The 22,825-nt window shown below is 35.1% G+C and overlaps 4 protein-coding genes across 4 annotated transcripts; 1 reads left to right on the top strand and 3 right to left on the bottom strand.

Moving 5' to 3' along the window:
* Positions 1-4,017: 4,017 nt before the first annotated feature.
* LOC125603604 lies at positions 4,018-7,242 on the bottom strand. Its single transcript, XM_048774490.1, has 3 exons — positions 6,982-7,242; positions 5,347-5,856; positions 4,018-4,733 (listed from the first exon to the last, which is right to left on the bottom strand). The coding sequence occupies exons 1-3, from the start codon at positions 7,091-7,093 to the stop codon at positions 4,153-4,155; spliced, it is 1,203 nt and encodes a 400-aa protein (XP_048630447.1). The 5' UTR covers positions 7,094-7,242; the 3' UTR covers positions 4,018-4,152.
* Positions 7,243-8,134: 892 nt separating this feature from the next.
* LOC125603605 (ribosomal protein S14, mitochondrial-like) lies at positions 8,135-9,273 on the bottom strand. Its single transcript, XM_048774491.1, has 2 exons — positions 8,445-9,273; positions 8,135-8,365 (listed from the first exon to the last, which is right to left on the bottom strand). Exon 1 carries the CDS (start codon positions 8,940-8,942, stop codon positions 8,478-8,480), a length of 465 nt encoding a protein of 154 aa, XP_048630448.1. The 5' UTR covers positions 8,943-9,273; the 3' UTR covers positions 8,135-8,365; positions 8,445-8,477.
* A 2,891-nt stretch (positions 9,274-12,164) lies between these two features.
* On the bottom strand, positions 12,165-13,501 carry LOC106450286. Its single transcript, XM_013891934.3, has 4 exons — positions 13,060-13,501; positions 12,831-12,977; positions 12,669-12,746; positions 12,165-12,578 (listed from the first exon to the last, which is right to left on the bottom strand). The coding sequence occupies exons 1-4, from the start codon at positions 13,444-13,446 to the stop codon at positions 12,351-12,353; spliced, it is 840 nt and encodes a 279-aa protein (XP_013747388.2). The 5' UTR covers positions 13,447-13,501; the 3' UTR covers positions 12,165-12,350.
* Positions 13,502-13,970: 469 nt separating this feature from the next.
* On the top strand, positions 13,971-22,115 carry LOC106450285. Its single transcript, XM_013891933.3, has 4 exons — positions 13,971-14,615; positions 21,314-21,454; positions 21,568-21,651; positions 21,754-22,115. Exons 1-4 carry the CDS (start codon positions 14,082-14,084, stop codon positions 21,859-21,861), a joined length of 867 nt encoding a protein of 288 aa, XP_013747387.2. The 5' UTR covers positions 13,971-14,081; the 3' UTR covers positions 21,862-22,115.
* Positions 22,116-22,825: the final 710 nt, after the last annotated feature.

The following is a 22,825-nucleotide window of genomic DNA, read 5'->3' as shown; positions in this document are numbered from 1 at the left end:
CTGTTTCTACTATTATTTCAGGCAAAACATTTTTTCTATATAAAACTATATAAACTTTGAAGATTTTACTGCAATGATCTAATTTTTAACTTTATGTCTAATTTTTAACATCTCTCTCCATTGTATTTCATATGTAGTTCAAGAATTTTTACAAATATTAATAAACATATTATTTTATTATCTCTCTATAATACATCTCTAATTTTATATATCCTACTAATACATTTAATTAATTATTCGTTCAAACTTTAAAATAATACTTAATTTCTTAAATGATACTTAAATCAACAATATTGAATTGACCAATATGATATTTTGAATATTGAATATATATATATATATATATATTCTACTATTATTTTTGAAGTGATTTTTCGCATCTGACCTATCACGTTAAAAGCTAGAATATCTAATATCGTTTATACCTTTAATGAATAAAATATATAAATTAGCCAAAAATATATATAAAAAAAAGATTTTGAAATTTATTTGATTAGATAAGTTATTAAAATTAATAACAATAAAAATTATCCAAAATAAAAAAAATATTTCAAAATAAAAAAGATAATTCCTATATATATATTGTGTTGTTATCGGAGGAAAATATTTTCAATAAAAAGGTAAATAACAGAAAACACATAACTAAATATTAATCAAATAATGAATATATTGTACAAAGAAAATTTTAAAATATTTATAAAAGTAAGAAATTCTAAATGAAACCATTTATCATTATAGTATTTAACTAATAATGCATGTAATGGTAAGTAATTATAAAATGTTTATGCCCGCATGCGCGGACGAAAGATCTAGTTACATCATTAAAATCACTGAATTATAAACCTGTAATATTTTGAATATTGACAACTATAATTATTACACCATTAAACTATATAACTATAATTTAGTATATCAATATTGTGGAAGCACCGTAACCTATTGGTTAAGGTTTAAAGGCTTTTACACCCATATTTGGGGTTCGAACCCCAGACTATGCAATTTCTTGCAGATTACAAAAAATTCAGGTTTCAAATCCTGGAAAAGAGCGATTTATTAATGCGGACTACAAAAAAATGATTTAAAAAGAAGCTTTCATAAGGCAGGTAGTATTGTCGGTTGTCGATTTGTCTATGTAATTTTCCTCATAAACGTAATGACATAATAAATCAGCGTTAAAAAAACAGAGATAAACGTGAATAATGTCCCAAAAGAAAAAGAATGAAAAAATATAAGCACAACTAATTGGGCAACCGCTTTTGCTATCTTAATATGTTACTCCATAATAAATTATTAAATTTAGTTATGTACTCATAAAAAGATAGTTGCGTAGAATTTTCAATCGACAATATACATAAAAGTTTTGCAGAGCTCTATACAATACGAATTTTACCAAAAAAAAAAAAAGCTCTATACAATACGTATGGTTTCAAAATAACAAAAATTATAATTAATAAAAGAATTTTAAACATGTTTTGTTTCTAGTTTTGTACTAACTGGTAAGTGATAACACCTACAACCAACAACCATGTGAGCAATACCATCCAAAAATTCAAAATTTTATATATCGCAAGGTTATGGTAGTCTCCGTGAAATTGAATTTTTTATTTAAACACTGATCAAATTGTCATTTACATTATTTTAAATTTTATTTTACATTGCCTATGATGATTAGTTATTTGCAACATACACGACCAATAATTTCATAACGAAACTCTCTCAATAATATCTGAATTAATAGAAGGTTCCACATGTATGACATTTTCGATAAATATACACTTTTCACGGAACATAAGTACATAACCAACAGTTCTGCTTGTACCACTCTAAAACTTTCAAACTTTGCATTTCTTAATTTACGAAAAAAATATAACGTTAAATCCTATATTTGATGTAAAAACTTTTAAACTTTAATTATTAGGCCAAAATGCTTTTAAGCAGGTTGAAACTTTTATTTAAATAGACGGAAATGTAGATGATGAATTGAATGAAAAGAAGTTACCTTCACCTTTGTATTTCGCCAAGTTTGTCTCCTTCTTTATTTTATTGCCTTCTTATAACCTAACTCATGAAACAGCTTTCCTTTTTCAATTATTTATAACAGGAAAGTTAGTAGCCAAATTTAAGAGTGTGGTGCACCACTGAATTTCCAGTGCTCCAGTGGTCTTACTCTTATGGTGTGTCAGATCTCTTATATCAACTTTTAATTGAATTCGTTATTTACAGATTATTTAGTCTGCAATGCAACGAGATCCATGATAACATATCAACACATAATTAATCATGTAAAATTACTGCTAACTGCTAACCTAACACTTTTATCGTCATTATTAACTGTTCAAGTTCTTATCGCTATACGATATATATCATGTGTTTGAGGACCAGCTTTTTAAGACCTCTTTATCCAATCATAACAAACTTTCTTGAAATACATAATACATTTTTTTTATATACATAATACATGCATATACGACGTCAAAAACAAAAATGTTTTCGGAGCAAACATATTTGACGAATCTTTTTTTATTTTTGGGTTTATGAAGATTCCTTTTCTTGATCTACTCTTAAGAATCAACGTCGTTGACCTTTTATTTAAGTCATTTTCATTGTGTAGACGTAATTACGTGTGTCATCTAATAGTTTTAGATAACGCTTCTATTACAAAATCATATCCTTTTGTTAAAATAATTGCAAAACGTTCAATTATTCTTTTGACTAGTTGGCTCAGGGGTTGAATTAGTATCTAGAAATACATTACAACTTTGTCAATAAAGAATCACGTTACATGGTTTCTTTTAATTAAAACATTTTGGCATATTGACTTTTCTAATTTCATCTTCTTTAGAATACATAATTGCCTTTTAGCTTTGAAAGATCACTTGGAATGTGACCAAAATTCTGCGAAATACGAAATACTGGGGTAACTTACTAACTTATTCACCTAATTCTTTGGTATTATAATATATGTAGGTTGCTCAAAAAAATAATAATAATAATATATGTAGATGTAGCAGTCAATGAACGTTATTAGCTCAGTTAAGGTTTCCGGTTTGAAAAGAACTTTATATTTTTCAGATTCAACGACTTTCGAAGTTTCCAGACCACTTTTCTCATTAATCTTTTAGATAAGGTTGGTCAGACAACAGACAACGGACACAGTCCATTTTTCTCTGTCGTCCAATGTTTCACTAAAAACGCATTGGACATTACATGGTATAAAGAAACAAATTACAAATCCAACTAAAGCCCAAAATACGATACAACAGTACGTCCAAACACATTCACAACATGTGTTGGCCAGTACAAGAAACTTCAGCAGATATGGCAAGATTAGGACAAATCCATTGATGTCATCAAAACGAGTCTTCACCACTGCCTTTTCTCATGGTTGAGATCATTGACGACTGACAAAGCTCTTCCACTCACGAGTCATGACTCATCATATACAGTGAAGCTTTGAGTGACAAAAGTTCAAACATATACCAAACAATACAGTAAGAATCCAAATATAACATGCATATTTGAAACGTTTATATTTGTCTAAAAGTTTTAGTAAAAAAAGTCTGCAAGCTGATCAAATCTACATGAGCAGAGCAGGGTCAATAAAGTTCTCAACAATTTCATCACACAAATAAAAAAAGGCGCTTTATATTGATATGATGGTGATGGAATTTCAGCAGCTGTTGATTATATAAACAGAGGCAGTGAACTTCCTGTTAGTAATTATTAGAGAGGATATAAAGACGTACCCGATAAGTATTCTCATTAGCTCAATCAGACCAATGACCAAGCCTAGTGGAAACAATTCATGTCAGATCAGCGAAAATAAACTCAACAGCTCATTGATGCTTATCTCCAATAGTACTATAATATTGTATGATACTCTCTCGATTAAGTTAGAGTCAATTACACCATCTCTGTCCCAAGAACATACCTTCATCTAAACCGTAAGACCCTGAACCTTGATCAAGTCTTGTTTATCAAAACGTCTTACATTGGACCATGAATTACAATAAATCATTAAAACATAAAAGACTTTCTCATTCATAGTTACCTTGAACCGATACTTAACCATACAACATTGGAACAAACCTATAAATTCCCGGTCTGCCCAATACATATATTCTGATCCAGGGACATCTAAACCGGAATAATCTAGATAAAAACCAATGCGAGAACCAGAACCAAAACCGGAAGCCCAAACCCAATTCTACTAGACCCGGAGAACCAAACCCTGACGTCATCAATCACAGGCCCACACAAGGAGCTCATATCGTCCATCCTAGTATTGTAATAAACGCTGTAGAAAGCAATCCTCGTACGGTCCGCCTTCGCCGTGAAATTCAACTCGGAGACTTCGAAACTAGAGTTCGCTTGCGCCATGTAGTGAAAGTTCTGCGCTTGATCGCCGGCAAACGCCATTACGGCCAGAGGCTCCTTGCACTTGTCGCCTGCGTGGCCCAACGAGAAAGACATCTTGTACGGAACGTTGGCCTTTGTCTCAACCATTTGAGAGATTATGCCTTCTTTCCCCGATAGAAGCTCCACCGCTCGCTTTCCCTCAGGGACCGAGAAGTGGTCTGAGTCGATGAACCGGACTGCACGGTTCGATTCGACGGTCCAGCCGGGAAGAGAGGAGGTTTCTTCGTCCAGGTTTGTCGGAAGGAGAACACCTAGGGTCGTGTTTCTGAACATCCATGGACCTTCTTCGAAATCTCCATTAACCACAGCATTGCCTGTTAAAAAATACAACGGTTCGTTATTTTTAATGGCGGGAATTTTGGTTCTGTTGGGGTAAATTTGTGCAACAGTCAAAACATTTGGAGTCAATAGAAGAAAATAAGGGAAACTCAGGGGCTAGTTTTGAAAACATGCTAAATTTAGGGGTATATTTGAAGTTATATAAAGTTTAGATGTCCAAAAACATAAATTAAGGAAAATGATTGGGTTATGTTGGCAAAACAATCATCACTCTTTATTCTTTAATATGTAAAATGTTTTTATTCTTTTCTCTTTTTTTTCGCAATATAATATATTTTCATAAATCAAAATTAAAATTTAATTTCATCAAAAATACGTAATCAATTATGTCCTACTCATTTTTATTTATGATTAATTAAACTAATTTCAATTTATATTTCCAATGATATTTTCTAGAAAAAAGTAGATTTTTGATTTGTGTGATTTAGTACACAACATCGTACATTCTTAAAGAAGGCTGGTGCGTATGTGCGAGTTGTACTTTAAATGTCCCCAATTGGTGTAAAATCAAACGATTTAAGAAATATGGGCAGCCTAAACCAATAAGGAAAACTTAAGGGGTTATTTTAGCAAAAACGAAAACCTCACCTTTGGGTTTATCAGGAGTGAAGAGTTTCTTGAGGGCGATGTCGTCGATGATTGGGCCACAAGTAGGATCATCCTCCATACCAGGATTCCTAAACACCAACCGGACACGATCCTCAACCGCTTCAAACGCCCAAGCATAAGGGTCCCACCCTTGAACGCTGTAAAGCGTTTGCAGGTCAATGGTCTGCGACGCGATGGGCTCATCTGAAGCCACCGACACGTTCAGCGACTCGAGCTGCGCACACGTGCGTGCGGCGCTGAACGTGACGGAGTAGATAAAACCTTTCTCCACCGCGAGTTCTTGGCTGATCTCTGCATCGTTTCCTAACCTCACGGCGTGGCGTCCCTCGGGAACGATCAGGATCATCCCGCCTTGTTTTTGACCGGACTTTATTAGCTCCACGGTGCCGTCAGATCGCCAGCTAGGGATCTCGGTGGAGTCTTGGACCATGGCGTCATCAGGGAAGCCGTTTGATGGTGGAGTCTCGAAGTCGCCGTTAACCACCAAGCCTGTAAAAAGACCCGTATTAATTACTAAGTCCGTTTCACTAGTCGTTTTATTACAACAAACAATGTTTCATGTTTTAAAACTATCATTAAAAAAAAAAAAATCTTTCAACTGTACTTGTAATAATTTATGAAGGGAAAAAGGGATAAGTACGGTATTTAAATATGGTGTCAGAAAATATTATATGGGATGGAGATGGATAACAATCAGTTGGTCCCCTACACAACAATGATATGTTTCATCTTCAGTGTCCACTTTTGGGCCTTTACATTCTCTCAAGAATTTGCAATCTAGACAAATTATATCCTCCGAAATAGATTCTCTCCCTCGCATTTCTCGTGAGGTCACACTTACCAGCGGTTTGTTTGTTGAGTCTATTATTATTAAAAAAATGAACAGAGAAACACGAGTAAAGAGAAGACACGAGAATTAAACCGTTTCATCACCGTCCACGCATTAACTTTGGTGGGAATCACACACATTGGTATGAGTTATGAATATGTGGGTCGTGTGTCTACATTTACGAGTGCCCTTTTCCTTAGGGCAGGGAAATGACTAGTCGAATTTAAGGATCCAATTAATAGTGCAAGTGCTACTACTAATAATTTAGTTTTCTAAAGAGTGAAGACTGATAAAAATAAGTTTTGACTGTTAAAGATTTAAATTGAATACAGCGGGACAGACTTAAGGAGCTGAGGAGGGATTTTCTATTCTTTTACCCAAAATGACCCATAAAGCTTTTGTCTTCTTTTACTATTGTGATGGTTTAATTTGAAAATTACTAAGAGATTTTTATTCCAAGATAAATGATCCTAACTTGACTCATTGCTCAGCTAACCAGCAGTCAAACAAACACACAAAGGGGAAAGAAAATCTTAATACTAAGCAACAGGGGACTTAAGAAGTGAGATTGGGGTAAAACCCTGAAACTGGGACTCTAGAAACAAAGTGAAGAGTATATAACTTTAAGCTCCTTAGCCAGATCTGTAAGTAACCCATTTTAGAGAGAAGAAACAGGCAATAGAGGCCACGGTGCATCCATATTTTGTTCTTGGAACAGAGAGAACAGCAAGCAGTCTAACCAACCAAGAAAATTGATGAGATTATCTGAGTGAAGAACAGCGTACCGTCTTCGACCGGCGAAGTTTTGCCGTCGGAGGCTGCAGCGAAGACGCAGAGACCAACCAGAAGCATTAGAGTGGAAACCAATTTGCAACTATCATTGTTGTAAAGCACCATCTCTACCTCTCTCTACCTCTCTCTTTCTTTCTGAACAGTCAAAGTGTTACTGTGAGTTCTTTTGGGGCAGTGTGAGCAAAAGCAGGGAAGTGTAGTGTCCTTTTTATCCTAAATCCTCCCAGCTGTTCTTTTTGTTCTATTCTTTAATTATTTTAATAGCTAAAGTTTTGGAAAAAAAATAACCAATGAGGTATTGAGGGATATGTCAAAAAAAAAAAATTAGATTGAGAAAGGTAGCCATTTTGGCATTTTGGGACCCTCTTGACCACAAACCGCGTGGTGGTCGTAGTCATTGGTGCTACATGATAGTGGCTTCTTACTTAGCTTCTCTCATATACTCATTTATTAAATATGGACCAGTAGCAACATTTCCCTTTTCGTAAACTTCGATGAAAACTGTGTAGACAAAAAAATAACAAGTGGGGAGTCATTGTTAGCACATATTTTAGACACTGATGAATAGACTCAGAAACATTATCACTAGAACACATTAGTAGAAATGTGCTCTCACTGCTCAGGCAAAACCGTGAACCCTGTAAGTATATAGCAAAGTCGAGGATTCTCTCAGAAACCTTACTCCAGATGGTTGATTGTCGATGATACTGTTGGTTAGTCATCACAACTCTTCTGCTGCTCTTTTTTAGACTCGGACCACATTTGAAATGCTGAGTCAAGTGCTTTTAAAGAGATTGTGTAATTTTGGAAGATGGGGTAACTCACGGATTGTCTTGTGTTTTATTCATATAAAAACCTAAGAAGCTTGGGCAGCTAAGATACTGTACGCTCTCACCTTACTATAGAAGAACAGCCTAAAGCGTTTACTTATAGCCAAGCACATAAGTATACAACATGAGGAATGAATCTATTCTGTAAAATTGTTTGGGTTAGTCATTATACTCATCTCCTCGGTAATTTTTGACTAAACAAAACATACAACCTAACACTTGAACTTTAAATTCCAATATAATTTGTTCCTTGGACCCTTTTTTTACACTACTACTTAATAACCTTTTACTTACTTAGACAATGCATTCGACATTATGCCTTTTAAAAAAAATACTAGTCAATTCATCAAAAATTACAACAAAATAACATCTTGACAAGTGTTAATCTTATTCAACGAGAATCGCTAGAATAACTTCTACAATCTTGAACGGGATCATAAAATAAAAAAGGAGCAGCACTTGTGTTATAAGCAAAACTAAGTTTTGTAATGAATCATTACACCAACAGCTACTCAAAATCTAGCAGCCGCCAAAAGTTGTTTGATTCCTAGAAAAAAAAAAGATTCATCCATCAGACATTACACAAATACACAGAACAATAAATATAAACTCAAAGCTACACTTACTTTATGGTTCGGTCACTTTCCTTGCAAAGCCCCTTACCAAGACGACTTCTTTATACCCATCAACTCCCCTTTATTCGCCAACCCACGGAAACAGATCCTCGACATCCGAAACAGCTCCGTCACGGACCTAGACCGACCAGTGAACACGCACCTGTTCCTTATCCTCGTAAACGCACTGTTCCTCGGCAGCTTCGACAGCTTGTAACGATTCTTCTCTCTCATTTCGCTGGGAAGCTCCGGATCTTTGCAAAACGCTTTGTAGAGCTTCCTTCTCAGCTCGAATCTCGCCGCGAGCAGTCTACGTCTGTGATCTGCGCTGTTTCGCTTCACGCCTTGCTCCGTTCCGCTGTGTTTCGACGCCTGTTTCGCGAGAGTTGTGGAGATGTGTCTGGATTGGATCGGAGGTTTGACCGCGGATCGCCATAGCAGAGCTGGTTGAGAGAAGGAGCGTTGACAGTAGGAAGAGACGTTGGTTAGGACTCCTCGGAGATTGGCCATTGGCGGGATTGGATTAGGGTTTTGAGTTTCTCTCTGTTTTAGCTTAGCTCAGTTCCTGAGGATTCGATTCGAAGCTGCTTCTTCTTCTTCTTGCAGCTGGTGGAAATGGTTCTGGGCCTGTTTAATTTGGGCTCGTTTGGGCCTGTTATTCTTAATTAGATAAGCCTTTCTTTTTGGTTTGAAGAAAAATGTTGTCAATTCAAAATCCACAAGTAGCAACTTTCTTTCCCTCGGTGTTCTTTTTTTTTAAAGACTGATTGATAATTCTATTTCGAGTTATGAAAATTATTCAATTTACGATTTTGTAACCGATAATTCTATAATTTTTTAGAAAAATTCACGACTGAATTGTAGTATTTACATCACATTGAGTTGCGTTCTAGGTCTAACTAAAATTCACAGTTCTACTTTTTTTATATTGAACTGTTTTATAAAAATTAACGTATAACGGTTTTATTTAAACTTTGTCAAAGCTTTATTGTAAGTTTTTTTTTCATTAGTTTATACTAGAGATTTTTTTCCCCGCTTCGCGCGGATTCTGTCTTATAAATTTATTTTATTTATAATATTATTTGTCGGTTTTTTTCTTTTACATTAACTTCTCGTTTTTCCAATGTTAGGTTTTCTTAATTTAAATTTATATGTTTATAATTTTTCATTTTTCTTATTGTAGATGGAGAATTATATTTTTTATTGATGGTTTTTTGTATGTGACATAAAAATTTTGAAATTTTAAAATAATGTTATATATAGTACGATTAACACATTAAAGAAGAGAAACATATTCAGACACATTTTACACAGGTTTTATATGCATAATTTTAAACATTATATATGTATATATTATAAGTTTGAAACATGTAAATGCTTTCTAAAGCTAAATACTTGTTCTGAGTTTACATAACTTATCGAAAGTTTTATCTCTTTTTAAATTCAAATCACAGAAAAAAATATCAAAAAGTTAGTATAGATGGGTTTTTGGGCTTTTAAATCAACACTGAAAATACATGAATCAGATAACAAAAGTTTTATAAACAACTGGATAAAATTTGACCGAGCCAAATATTTTCATACAATATGTTCTTTCTTCTTCAAATTGCGAAGAGCCTATAGGCACAAGAAAAGAAAATCATAATTTTTTTTCACTTATCTAACATTTTTTCTCTTTTCCACACGAAGTTTATTACACTGCTATAAGCAATAGAGAACTCTATTCATATAAGATTTACATCTATGTATTTTGACAAAGAAAATTTTTAGCCAACTTTAGTTTCGGAATGGCCTAACTTCAGTAATATACACTATATTTTCTCTATGATTCAAATCTTACAATTTTAATATATGTGCAGATTTCCATGTGAAAAGCACGCACGCCATCTATCATTCAACCTATTACTTTTTCCAAAGTAAACACTATATATAATCCTCGTTTGGTTAGCTCCACAAACTAATCTCTTTGGATCAGTTTACTAAAAAATATGGATACTAATGTCATAAAAGAATATAAACACTATCAACAACAAATATTGGCACAAGACTATTTGGTTCAAGGAATATATTCCACGTAATGCGTTTATATCATGGCTGGCTTTGCGGAGAAGACTGCCAACCAAGGATCGCTTGAGGCGTTGGGGGTTAAATATCTCAGGAACGTGCGTCCTTTGTAATCTGGAATTAGAGACTCACCATCATCTCTTCTTTGAGTGTTCTTTCTCTCGCTTAATATGGGAGCCTTTTGCTGCTGAAGTTTGGATTTCTCCTCCGGCTGATCTACACTCTGTTGCAGCATGGATCAATCAACCTCGCGTCAACGCAGATGCGCATGCTACACCAGTCATCAAGCTCTACTTTCAGTCAGCCATCTACCTGATGTGGAAAGAGCGTAATGCTCGTGTGTTCACAGCTGTCTCCTCACCTTCATCAGTCATCATTGCCTCTCTCGACCGTATGATGTGTGACCGTCTTCTCTCTTACCCAGCAAGTTCTTCTTTCTCCTCTTCTCTACTTCTTTTTATCTTTCTTGTATAAAACTTTCTTAAGGCTTTTTTTACCTTGAGTTGTTGTTGGTTGTTTTTGTTTCCTTGCTGTCAAAAGTTGTTTAAAAACAACAGTGTAACCTTTCAGAAAATGATAATCTTAACATCTTACCAAAAAAATAACAAATATTGACTTATTTATGTGAATATATATTTTCTTTTAAATCATTATAGTGGACGAAGAAAACACCATAATTTGTACAACAAATTTTCTTAGATTCACCTCATCATACTCACCATTTTACCATTTTAATTACATAATTTTACATGAGCTTCTTCACCCTCTCCGGTTATTTTCTCTTTATTTATAACTACAATATAAAGTTATAAACTGTATATATTATAAATTAATAATTTATTTACCCTTGAAGTCTAACGATTAAAAATAGAACATAATTCAATATAGATATATGATTCTATTAATAAATTAGCAGTTACAAATTTGAAATTTCTAGAAATATCAAAAGTCGTATGTTAGTTAATTATCTTGACATTTATTTCTAATTTTTTTGGATAAGAATATTTTGGCTGAAGTGGATAGTTCCAAAAGCCTTGAATTTAGTCACTTTTATATAGTAGGATTCTTAGATTCACCTCATCATACTCACCATTTTACCATTTTAATTACATAATTTTACATGAGCTTATTCACCCTCCCCGGTTATTTTCTCTTTATTTATAACTACAATATAAAGTTATAAACTATATATATTATAAATTAATAATTTATTTACCTTTGAAGTCTAACGATTAAAAATAGAAAATAATTCAATATATATATATATGATTCTATTAAAAAATTAGCAGTTATAAATTTGAAATTTCTAGAAATACCAAAAGTCATATGTTAGTTAATTATCTTCTAAATAATATTTATTTCTATTTTTTTTTGGATGAGAATATTTTGGCTGAGGTGGATAGTCTCATAAGCCTTGAATTTAGTTCCTTTTATATAGTAGGATATTTGATACAATGTATTTTGGAGTTGAGCCTTAAACCTTATAGTGTAAAAAAATTAGTGAACTATTAATTAAAATAGTGGACCAAAATAAATAAATAAATATCTCCTTGTTCTGATGAACGACTGTGTGCTTAGTCTTCAGGATCATGTCAAAAAAATATGAGTTATTAGTAAAATTACGATGTCCATGTTACTAAATGATGTCCATTTGTGTCTTCCTCTGCATACGGATAAATGTTTTTTTTGACAATATTTGATACTGAAGAAATGGTATATTATAATGACATATTTAGATTGTTCTATTTGTTATAAGTTGATGTATTTTTCAAGAGTAGTGTACCATATGTTTTTATCAATTCGTGGAAACAACACCATTTCTTGAAGTTATTGAACATATCATCCATGTCACTTTTATTTAGCCTCACGTGGAGTTGAGTTAACCGTTTGTCTTTTCTTGCTGTCTTCAATTTCGTGCTTGAGAGATTCCATTACTTTCTTGAACTCATCTAATGTGATTTCGTGACTCTCACTTTCCTCTGAGTTTCCAGGCCATTGTAGACCCATCTGAATCTCCCTGAACCTGTTGAATGCCTCCTCGACTTGCTTCCAAGGATCTCCACGAAAGTAATATATTATAGTCTGAGATATAAAAAAAATCATTTGACACTAAGCGAAAATAAAATGATAGATAGGATTTTAAAGTAACAACAAAGGACTACAGTTACTTGCCTGGTAGAGAGGACGCCTTGCATCTGTTATGAAATCATCCTCTAAGCACTTACATTTTGAAGCCTCTTCAATGTTTCCCTATTATATATATATTGTTTTAACTTTTTATAAAGATATGCTGAAAATAATCATACTTATGATAAATGAATGTAAAGAGCAAACCATGTAGATCAACATCTCCACAAGCAACATCTCAATCTCATAAGCCTCATGACCTTTTCCTTCTGCTTTTGCTTTGTCCAGTGCTTTCTTCAATATCTCAACTCCTTTTGCTTCTTTTCCACTCATTTCCATCTTCACAATGTCTCTCTACAAGAGGAAGAAGAAAATAGGGTTCTAACGACTTCAAATTTAATCCTAAAGGGTAAAAAGATTTTGTATATGAAACAACCTGAAGCAACCCGAAATCCGGCCTTTCCCTGGAAAGCAAAGATTCAAATTCAATCTCAGCATTTACAAGGGAAGAAGTATCAAGATGATATGAGTGCAAGTCAAGCAATCTCTGCAATGCCACTTTTCCTCCTCGAATAGCCCCCATTGAAACAGATCTAGAGAGGGTTTTCTGATCCTTTCGACGTCTTGCTAAAGAAGTCTCCTTACTAGTGCTGTTATGGATGCCTTTTCTGATATCTCGACCATTGTTGTCGTCCTTCTTTCTCCATAACCGATGATTTATGTAATTCCAAGCGACATATGCACCAGCAAGGAAGAAGACGGGTGCAACTGCTGCTCCATACTTTGTTTTCATGGTGAACCTGTTCTTGGACCGATTCACCATATACTTAACTAAATTATTTGTTTTGTCTGATTCTTTTGTTATGAATGTCAATATATTTATATATTTCCTTCTTGAAAGATTCTTTTATATACAAAGAAAATTGGATTGCAAAAGGAAGAGGAAAGCGCACATTCAAGTTATTCTAATGTTATAGTCTTGCATCGCAAGTAAAGAAGTTAATATACTTTGACCTAGAAGGCATACGAACAAAGAATATGGCGCCACCGGTATATATAAGTTTCCAACACTTTGGAAAGAAATGATAATTTTTTATCATAATTCCTAATCAAAATAGAAATACACTAGTCTTCGAAGTTTGTTAATTCAAAAGAGAATATCAGAACAACATTTCAGAAAAGAAACAATACAAAACAGTAAATAAAGAAAATGCTTATATTGGTACATACGTACTTGCTTGTTTAAGCAACATTCTTTGATGCCTTTCTGCCAAACTGGTTACTTCCGTCTGAAGTAACACATTGATGCTTTACTTCACAAACCCTGAAATTGTCACATCTTCTATGCACATGGGGAAATTAACAGGAACAAAAATTTAAGAACCAATCTCTAACATAAGATCAACCAAATGCTATAAAAATCCATTATATTTTTTTTTTCAACTCATACGAAGAAAAATGGCTTCTACATTTTTTCTAGGCCATACGCAGAAACTCACACTTCCTTTCTCTAATTTTACCTCCACACATAAACCAACTCTTGGATCTCAAAAACCTTTTCTTGTTTTTCCCTCCAATGGCAGTCCAAGCGGTCGTTTGTTCATCAGATCTCCAATCACGATGGCCAAATCAAATAGCAAAAGTGATTATCAAGATGATAAAAAACTCTTAAAGCCGTTAAAAATGGCGGCGGGAGCATCCCTTGCACTTGCTTGTGCCTTAGGTATTTTCGGCTTTAAGATAAAGAATATGAGCTATTCTGCCGCCGCAGCTGTGCGTCCAAGCGCCGCCGACATGATCATAACCGGGAAGCCAACCGCAGCTGTATCAGAATCTTCAGGGATGTATCCTTTGCCGGCAAAGTACGCATTGCAGTCTCTCTTTGAAGTGAGCTCAATGCTTGCTTCGGCTAAACCCATTCCTTCTCAAAGACCATTCAATCTTCATAAACTCCCTTCGTTGCCCTCAAAGGAAGATACTGATTCCATCAAGGTATACTTTGCAAACTTATAAATTCAAAAGGATTATGGGGTTTTTGCAAAATTGACCTACAACTTAAAGTCAAACACAAAACTAACCTCCCTTTTTTTTGAAAATTGGTTTTGCCCTATTCACCCCACAAGTTCATATAATTTACGAAAATGCCATCAATTTTTTTTTTTTTTTTTTTCGAAAATGACATTTTTACTCTCTCACCCTCATCATCTTCAAGTAATTACAAGATTGCCATTGTCATCAATACCACAACCACCATGAACAACCAATTTGAAGCTCTTAATGCTCCCAAAATCGATTTACCCTTCTTCTTTTTCCATTCTTGTGAACTAAACACAACATATCTCTCACTTTCTCTCCACAATGAGCTAAAAAAACCCAAGATTTTGATTCTAAAATTTTTATGGTTCATAAAGTCATAGAAGCTAACGATTATGGGTGGGTGACTTTCGTTTGTGATTCTGTGTGCTTGGAGAAGCCTTATGTATGCTAAGGAACTTATCTCACCAATTTAAGGTATGAAATCGAGTTTTTTTCCAGATCTGTTCGTCAGACGACTTACTTGGGAAGTCGTCTCGCTGTAGACGACTTACCTTTCAGTCGTCTGGCTGTAGACGACTTACCTGGAAGTCGTCTGGTCAACGCAGAGGTTATTTTTGCAATTGACTTTGAAATCTGTAACCTGAGACGACTGAAAGTTAAGTCGTCTACTATTGTTTGGTTTCAAAAAAAATTCCAAAGAACCTAGACGACTTACATTTCAGTCGTCATAGGTTAGTTTTGCATTTGACTGGATAATTTCAGAAGTTTGACTTCCCCAGACGACTTACATTTCAGTCGTCTGGCGAAAATTAAAATAATAATATTTTTTTTAAAGTAAACGACTTACAATTAAGTAGTCATAGGTTAGTTTTGCAATTGAAAAAAAAAACTTCAAGATTTAATTATACACAGACGACTTATAATTCAGTCGTCCACCAGACGACTTAATTGTAAGTCGTCCAGGACTTTTTTCCGAGATTCTGGTCAAACCTCGTAAATCCTGGACGACTTACATTTCAGTCGTCTCGTGGACGACTGAATTATAAGTCGTCTGTATATAATTAAATCTTGAAGTTTTTTTTTCAATTGCAAAACTAACCTATGACGACTTAACTGTAAGTCGTCTACTTTTAAAAAAATATTATTATTTTAATTTTCACTAGACGACTGAAATGTAAGTCGTCCAAAAAGTCAAACTTCTGAAATAATCCAGTCAAATGCAAAACTAACCTCTGACGACTGAAATGTAAGTCGTCTAGCTTTTTTGGAGTTTTTTTTTAACCAAACAATAGTAGACGACTTAACTTTCAGTCGTCCGAAATAACAGATTTCAAAGTCAATTGCAAAAATAACCTCTGCGTTGACCAGACGACATATAGTTTAGTCGTCTAGACAACTTAGATTGAAGTCGTCCGCGTCAGTCTTTAATAAACTTTCGTTTTCTTTGTTCTAAGTTTGCTAATGTGTTATATTTTGACTTTTTCAGATGATGCGTCAGTTACATGCAGTGTATGGAGAATGGTTGTTGAAAGATGGATGTTGGAATTTTGTGGTTGATCATTTCAAAGGAGCGAGAATGTTATTTTTGAATGAAAGTTCGACACATGCTGATCTTGTTGCAATGGCTCAAGAAGATTATAACCTGGACATGAACACAGAGTCTGTGGAGCTAACCTACTCATTACAACAGATGGCTCCAGACCTTCCTCCTATTCATGTTACAAGTGATAGACAAGTTCGGAACTTGCTCGAGATAACTAAAACGCATGAAGTACGTCTTTGTGTATCAAGCTTTAGCAAGATGAGAACGGTTTCAGAGGAAAGGGATGAAGATCATGTGGGGGATGAAGCTGAGGAGGGGGATGAAGCTGAGGTGGGGGATGAAGCTGATGTGAGCGATGAAGATGAAGAGGGGGATGAAGCTGAGGAGGGGGATGAAGCTGAGGAGGGGCATGAAGCTGAAGAGGGGGATGAAGCTGAGGATCATGATGGGGAGGAGGATGCTGACATCCCTGTTGTTGCTGATGCTGAGGATTATAGTGAGTATGGAAAGGTTAAAGATGAGGATGAGGAAGAAGATGATGAAATCTGTTTTGATGATTACAAAGGGGCATATGGTTGTGAAGGAGAAGGATCATCTGCAGACAGAATCTATGTCAACCAGAGTTTTGCTAGTAAGGATGCACTGCTTTCAGAGTTGCGGTTGACAGCGGTGAGGCGTAGGTTCTCCTTCAGAATATTCAAGTCAACGAAAACTCTGTTTGTGGCAACATGTCGTGTTAGTGGTTGTCAATGGAAGGTCCGAGCAAGTGTGAAACATGGGACTAAAACGTTTTGGGTAACCAAGTATTTGGCAACTCATACATGTTCCATCCCAGACAGAATCGCTCAGCGGAAACGTTGTACTCCGAAGTACATTGGTCGACTTTTCATAGATCGAGTTGGAATCATTGATGGGTTGAATCCGCAGCATATCAAAGATGCAATGAAGAACATGTTTGGCATGACACTTGATTACACCACTTCATACAGAGCATTGTTATATGCGCAAGAAATGGTGAGAGGATCAGCGGAAGACGGGTATGAGCGACTGCCTTCATATTTGGAGCAAATCAAGGCAGCAAATCCGGGTTCTATCACAGCTATAGAACTTGATTCTCTGAATAGATTTAAGTATCTATTTCTTGCTTTTGGAGCTTCAATCAGAGGATTTAAGTATCAGAGAAGGGTCATTGTGGTAGATGGGACTCACCTAAGTGGGAAGTATGGGGGTACTATGTTGGTTGCAGCCGCACAAGACGGTAATTTTCAGATATATCCATTGGCTTTTGGGATCGTAGATGGTGAGAATGATGAATCTTGGGAATGGTTTTTCACAAAATTGGCGAGCTGTGTATCTGATGAGTATCCTCTGGTGATAGTCTCCGACAGGCACGCCTCCATTATAAATGCGTGTGAAAAGGTGTTTCCTTGGGCAACCCGAGGAATATGTTATTATCACCTTCAAGAGAATATTGTCAAAAAGTATAAAGGGAAGCATCTCTTGTACTTGGTGAAAGGTGCTGCTTATGCTCATACACTTTACGATTTTGATCGGTACATGGATGAGATACGGAGTGCAAATCCGGATCTTGCTGAGTATCTGGAGGAAGCCGATGTGACCCTATGGTCTAGGGTTCATTGTCAGGGAGACAGGTACAACTTAAAAACGAGCAATATCTGACCCTTTACGAGCTTTACGAGCTTTCTTCCGAGGTCTGCTACTTTCTTCTTTCACAACACTCTCTGACTTCACGGGACTCACTTCATTCTTCACTGGAATCACTTCCATCTTCACAACCTTGCGAGTACCGGTGACTGGCCAGCATTCCATGGTCCACTCCCATCCAGGATCATTAAACATGACTTTAATTATGTTATCCGCGGCAGGGTCATCTACGTCTCCGTCCCATTTTGGAAACATTTCATCAAAATCCTTCTGAACGAAGTTCTTCACGATAGTCTGCAATAAATAAAAGATATAAACTTAGTTAAGTCGTCTGAGAAGTATTTTGTTCACAGACGACTTAAAGTTAAGTCGTCTGAGAAGTATTTTGATCACAGACGACTTAAAGTTAAGTCGTCTGAAAGTCTTCCAACAAAAAGACCACTCAGACGACTTATAAGTAAGTCGTCTGAGTGGTCTTTTGTTGGATGACTTCCACACGACTTAACTTTAAGTCGTCTGAGAAGTCTTAGGAGTGAAGTTAAGTACCTGTTTATTGATAGCAGCCTTAAAAAATTTGCGTTGTCTTTTGCCACCCTTGTAAGCCAGCAACAGTGGAGACGGTCTGTTTGGTACGGGAGACCCATAATTAGCACCCAATTCTGGCAGAGCATAGTACGCCCACACTTGGAGCACTTGTATGAACCCATCAACAGTGTAACCAGTTTGCGTCAAGTCTTTTGCCTTCAGAGAATCCATCAGCACCTTAAACGCCACTCTCCCCCATGGATAATTCTCAAATTTTTCTAAATCCATCACTAGCCTTGCAAGACTAGCTGATGTAGCGGATGAGAACTTTTTCCCTTCGATGTACCCTGCGTAGATGGCAAGGTATCCCAGCCGCATGCGATCATCCCGAGACCACTCGTCGCAGTTGTAAAATGCTTCTGTTATCTGATCAATACTTGGCCCAGTATCGATATCAACACCCATCTTCTCCCAGAAAGCAGCCATCTCCGTCGTAACCTCACACCTTGGATTTTCCAGGTCCTTGATGTAATCGCAGTTCAGCCCAGTGAGGTATTCAAACTCTATCAGTGAAAACCTCACAGGTTGTGAAACGACAAGACTCCAGAGCTCAAACTTCTTCTTGATGTCTAGCTGGAAAGAGAGCATAAAATGTACCAGCCTTGAAGTCCAACCAAAGTCAAGCTCCTTGAATTTGATGAACACTCCTAACTTCGACGCCTTCAGATCCTCATATTCGTCAGCTGTGAGACAATCACATAGAGCTTTAAACAACTTCGTGTCATCAGAATGATACGAAATGCTCCTGATTGCATCAGGCTCTTCTCCTAATGTAAACATCCTCGGCGGGAATTCTGGTAAATCCATTTAAAGGCCTGCAAATAATCACAAACAACCATCTCAAACACATAGGTTGCGCACTATGCTAAATGCTATAGAAGACTTCCAGACGACTTACAGGAAGTGAGAAGACTACTCAGACGACTTCCAGGAAGTGAGAAGACTACTTGGACGACTTCCAGGAAAGTCTTCTACTATGTCTTACTCTCTGGACGACTTACATGTAAGTCGTCCAGAGAGTAAGACATAGTAGAAGACTTTCCTGGAAGTCGTCCAAGTAGTCTTCTCACTTCCTGGAAGTCGTCTGAGTAGTCTTCTCACTTCCTGGAAGTCGTCTGGGTAATCTTTCAGCAAAAGACTACAACAATCTCAAAATCTTTTAAACAAAAGACGAATGACTTACAGTTGGAGAATATATTGTCCGAGAAGATATGGTCGGAGAAGATGTGGCCCCAAGCCGTTACAGATCTGCAAATCGAAGGGAAAAGAAGAATCAATACTAAAATATTTAGGGTTTTTCCGGCGGCTAAACGCCTTAATACATGAGAAATAACATACCGGCGGCGGAGTTTGGCAAACGAGATTTCAGATCTGAAAAAAAGAAGCGGACGGTCAGTTTAAACTACGAAAATACTCTACGGCATGAAGGAGAAACGAGATTCGTCGTAATCGGAGAGATTACCGGCGAAGATAACGGCGGAACACGACCACGGTAGGGTTTTCGTCTTATCGCCTTCGAAATCGCCGTTGGAGAGAAACGGCGCTAGGGTTTCGTAAAATTGTGAAACAGTGAAAAAAATAGCTTTTATATGTCCGGTAAATGATCCGGTTAGGTTAAAACGTACATTGGTAAAATTAAAGGTTCGGTACGATGTGGACGACTGAAATATACGTCGTCCGTGTAAATTATTCAACAGACGACCGAAATATAAGTCGTCCACACCCTAAACATAACCCCTAAACTTATTTATCTAATTAAACACTTCATAAAATCAAATCAAACTTGAAAAGTGTTTACTATACACAGAAATAAACACATATTGGTGAAAACTAATTTTTGAAAAAAACATTTTAGTTTTCCAAGATCTAACCCTAACAATACATACAATACTACAACATATGTTTGCCAAACTCCTAAACCAAAGAATATAATGATACACTACTTCCACTCATCTATCTTCAAAACAAATCAATTTTATCATATCTTAATTTATATCACTTAAAACTGTTTATAATTACTTGATTTTTATTTTTCACGCATCAAAATATTTTTTACAAGATTTATAAATTATTTTTAAAATAAGCTGGTACCAGACGACTGAAGTTTCAGTCGTCTAGACGACTGAAGTTTCAGTCGTCTAGAAGACTGAAGTTTCAGTCGTCTAGACGACTTCCAACAATTCAGACGACTCAGACGATTTACTGGGGCTATATTCGTAAAAATGGCTTCTGTTTTTTTGTTTGGTCACAAGGGACTGAGCTGTAATTTCACTAGGCTTTTAGGTTAGTTTTGCATTTGATTCAAGTTTGGGTATAGGTTTGGGATTAAAATCAAGTTGTGGGTTAGTTTTGGCAAAAACCCCAAGGATTATTCGGTTCTGTTTTACTTATTACCCAAAAAGGTGTAATGAAATCTAACAAACAAAAATAAAAATAGGGTTTTCTGCAAAAAAAAAAAAACTTCAATGTGGTCTTTTTCGCTATTTTAGTTTGGTACCTCTATTTCCATATTATAAATATTTATGTACTAAAAAGAGAATAATTATGGATATAGTTTGTAAATGAAAATATTACTATGTCGACGTGCTCTGATTTTTTTTAACATCTCTCAAAGCGAGTTTACATAAACATTATGCAAAATACGAACAAAGCTATTATTTGTTTATATATATTAAGAAGCTTTCGATACCCTATAAAAACTCATATAATTTCTTTCCAAATTGACACCATATATCAAGTGCTACAAGCCTATAACTTTATAGCCACAAGATCAACAAATTTAAAAAGAGAGAAAATATTTTTTCTTTTTGAGCAAATGAAATAACATATTTAACAATCTTTTAAACTGAGGGAAATATAGATGGAGGCAGTGCGGAAGATGAAGGAAGGAAAATGCGAGGAGGCGGTGCAGCTCCTTCGCGACGCAAACATGCGATACAAAAACGAGCCCGAGGCCGCCTTCAACGTGCAGATGGCTCTAGTTGAAATTTTAATATTGCTGGTGATTATTTTATTATTTTCGTCATATGCATATGCATGCAAGTCTAATTTCTTTGTATTGAACATTTTTGTATATATGTAATTAATGGTTAGTATATTTCGATGATATTCCAGGAGAGGTATCACGAAGCTGCTGAGTACAGTTGTCTAAATGATGAGAATGCCCTAATTTCTGATATTCGGATCCCTCTTTATAAGGTTTATCAACATAATATAAATATGTGTTTATGGACTATATTAATTAAACGAATTTTATCGCAGTGTTTAGTTGTTATAAAGCTAATGGTGTTTCATGTACAGGCAATTATATACACAATGCTAGACAAAGATACAGAAGCCAAGAAGTATTGGAAAGAATTTAGAAAATCCATTGGCGAAGGATTTGACCCTTTTAATTTCGAAGAGTAATTACAACATTTTAATTGGAAGCTGTTATTAATACTTTTGGATCGATTGTTAAATATATATTGTCGTCCTTAAGAAAAAAAAAATATCTCCCAGCGGCTAATGGTGGATTTCAAAACTTCATTTGATTGGGGACATCCGATAAAGCAAGAAAAAACTAATGTCGTATCTTCAATAGTTGTGTTTTTACCTTATATATTTAATATATTTCTTGTTGTATAACATTTATGCATTTAACCTAATATTGCTTTTAAAAATCTTATTTCAAAGAAAACCCATGTTTGATAAATAAGTCCAGGGGCTTATCAAAATTTATGTCCATACCTATCCAAACAAGATATATGTACATATTTTAAAAGGTATATTATAGATATTTTGCTATAACTATATTAGATATATTTGTAATTACGTTTTATTTACATATTATTTATGACATCCGATCTAATATACACATGTTTATATTTTAATAATCTAAAAAAATAAAACTATCCAACAAAATTTTACAACATACAATATAACCTCTTTAAATTAATACTCTATAAATTAATATACACTAAAAATCTCTATAAAATAATATAATTTTATAGTTTCAAATTGAATTTTTGGTTTAATTAGTATAAATTAATATTTTTATAAATTAATAAAAAAATTATAGTTTTGGTGTAGTTTTAACATTATTAATTTATAAAGGTTTAACTTTAGTTTGTTAATACTCTATAACTAGCTAAAAATGTGTCACAAAGTTCGGCTTGAATCGGTGAACGATTCTTGAAAACGGTGAATACACTTAGTCACCAGTCACCACCTAGACAAGTTGTACGTAGACTGATATCTATTTCATATACCAAAATGTCTTCAACATCACGTTGTATATAAAGAAAAATGAAAATTGCTATTTTCTGCAAACTACGTACGCATAGTAACATATATGCATTTCCAAGATATATGTGTCGCAGCGCCGCCGATA

The sequence above is a fragment of the Brassica napus genome, unplaced genomic scaffold (genome assembly GCF_020379485.1).
Source record: "Brassica napus cultivar Da-Ae unplaced genomic scaffold, Da-Ae ScsIHWf_35;HRSCAF=64, whole genome shotgun sequence".
NCBI classification, from domain to species: domain Eukaryota; kingdom Viridiplantae; phylum Streptophyta; class Magnoliopsida; order Brassicales; family Brassicaceae; genus Brassica; species Brassica napus.
Note: the sequence above shows the minus strand (reverse complement) of the source record. Positions and strands in the feature narration are given on the sequence as shown.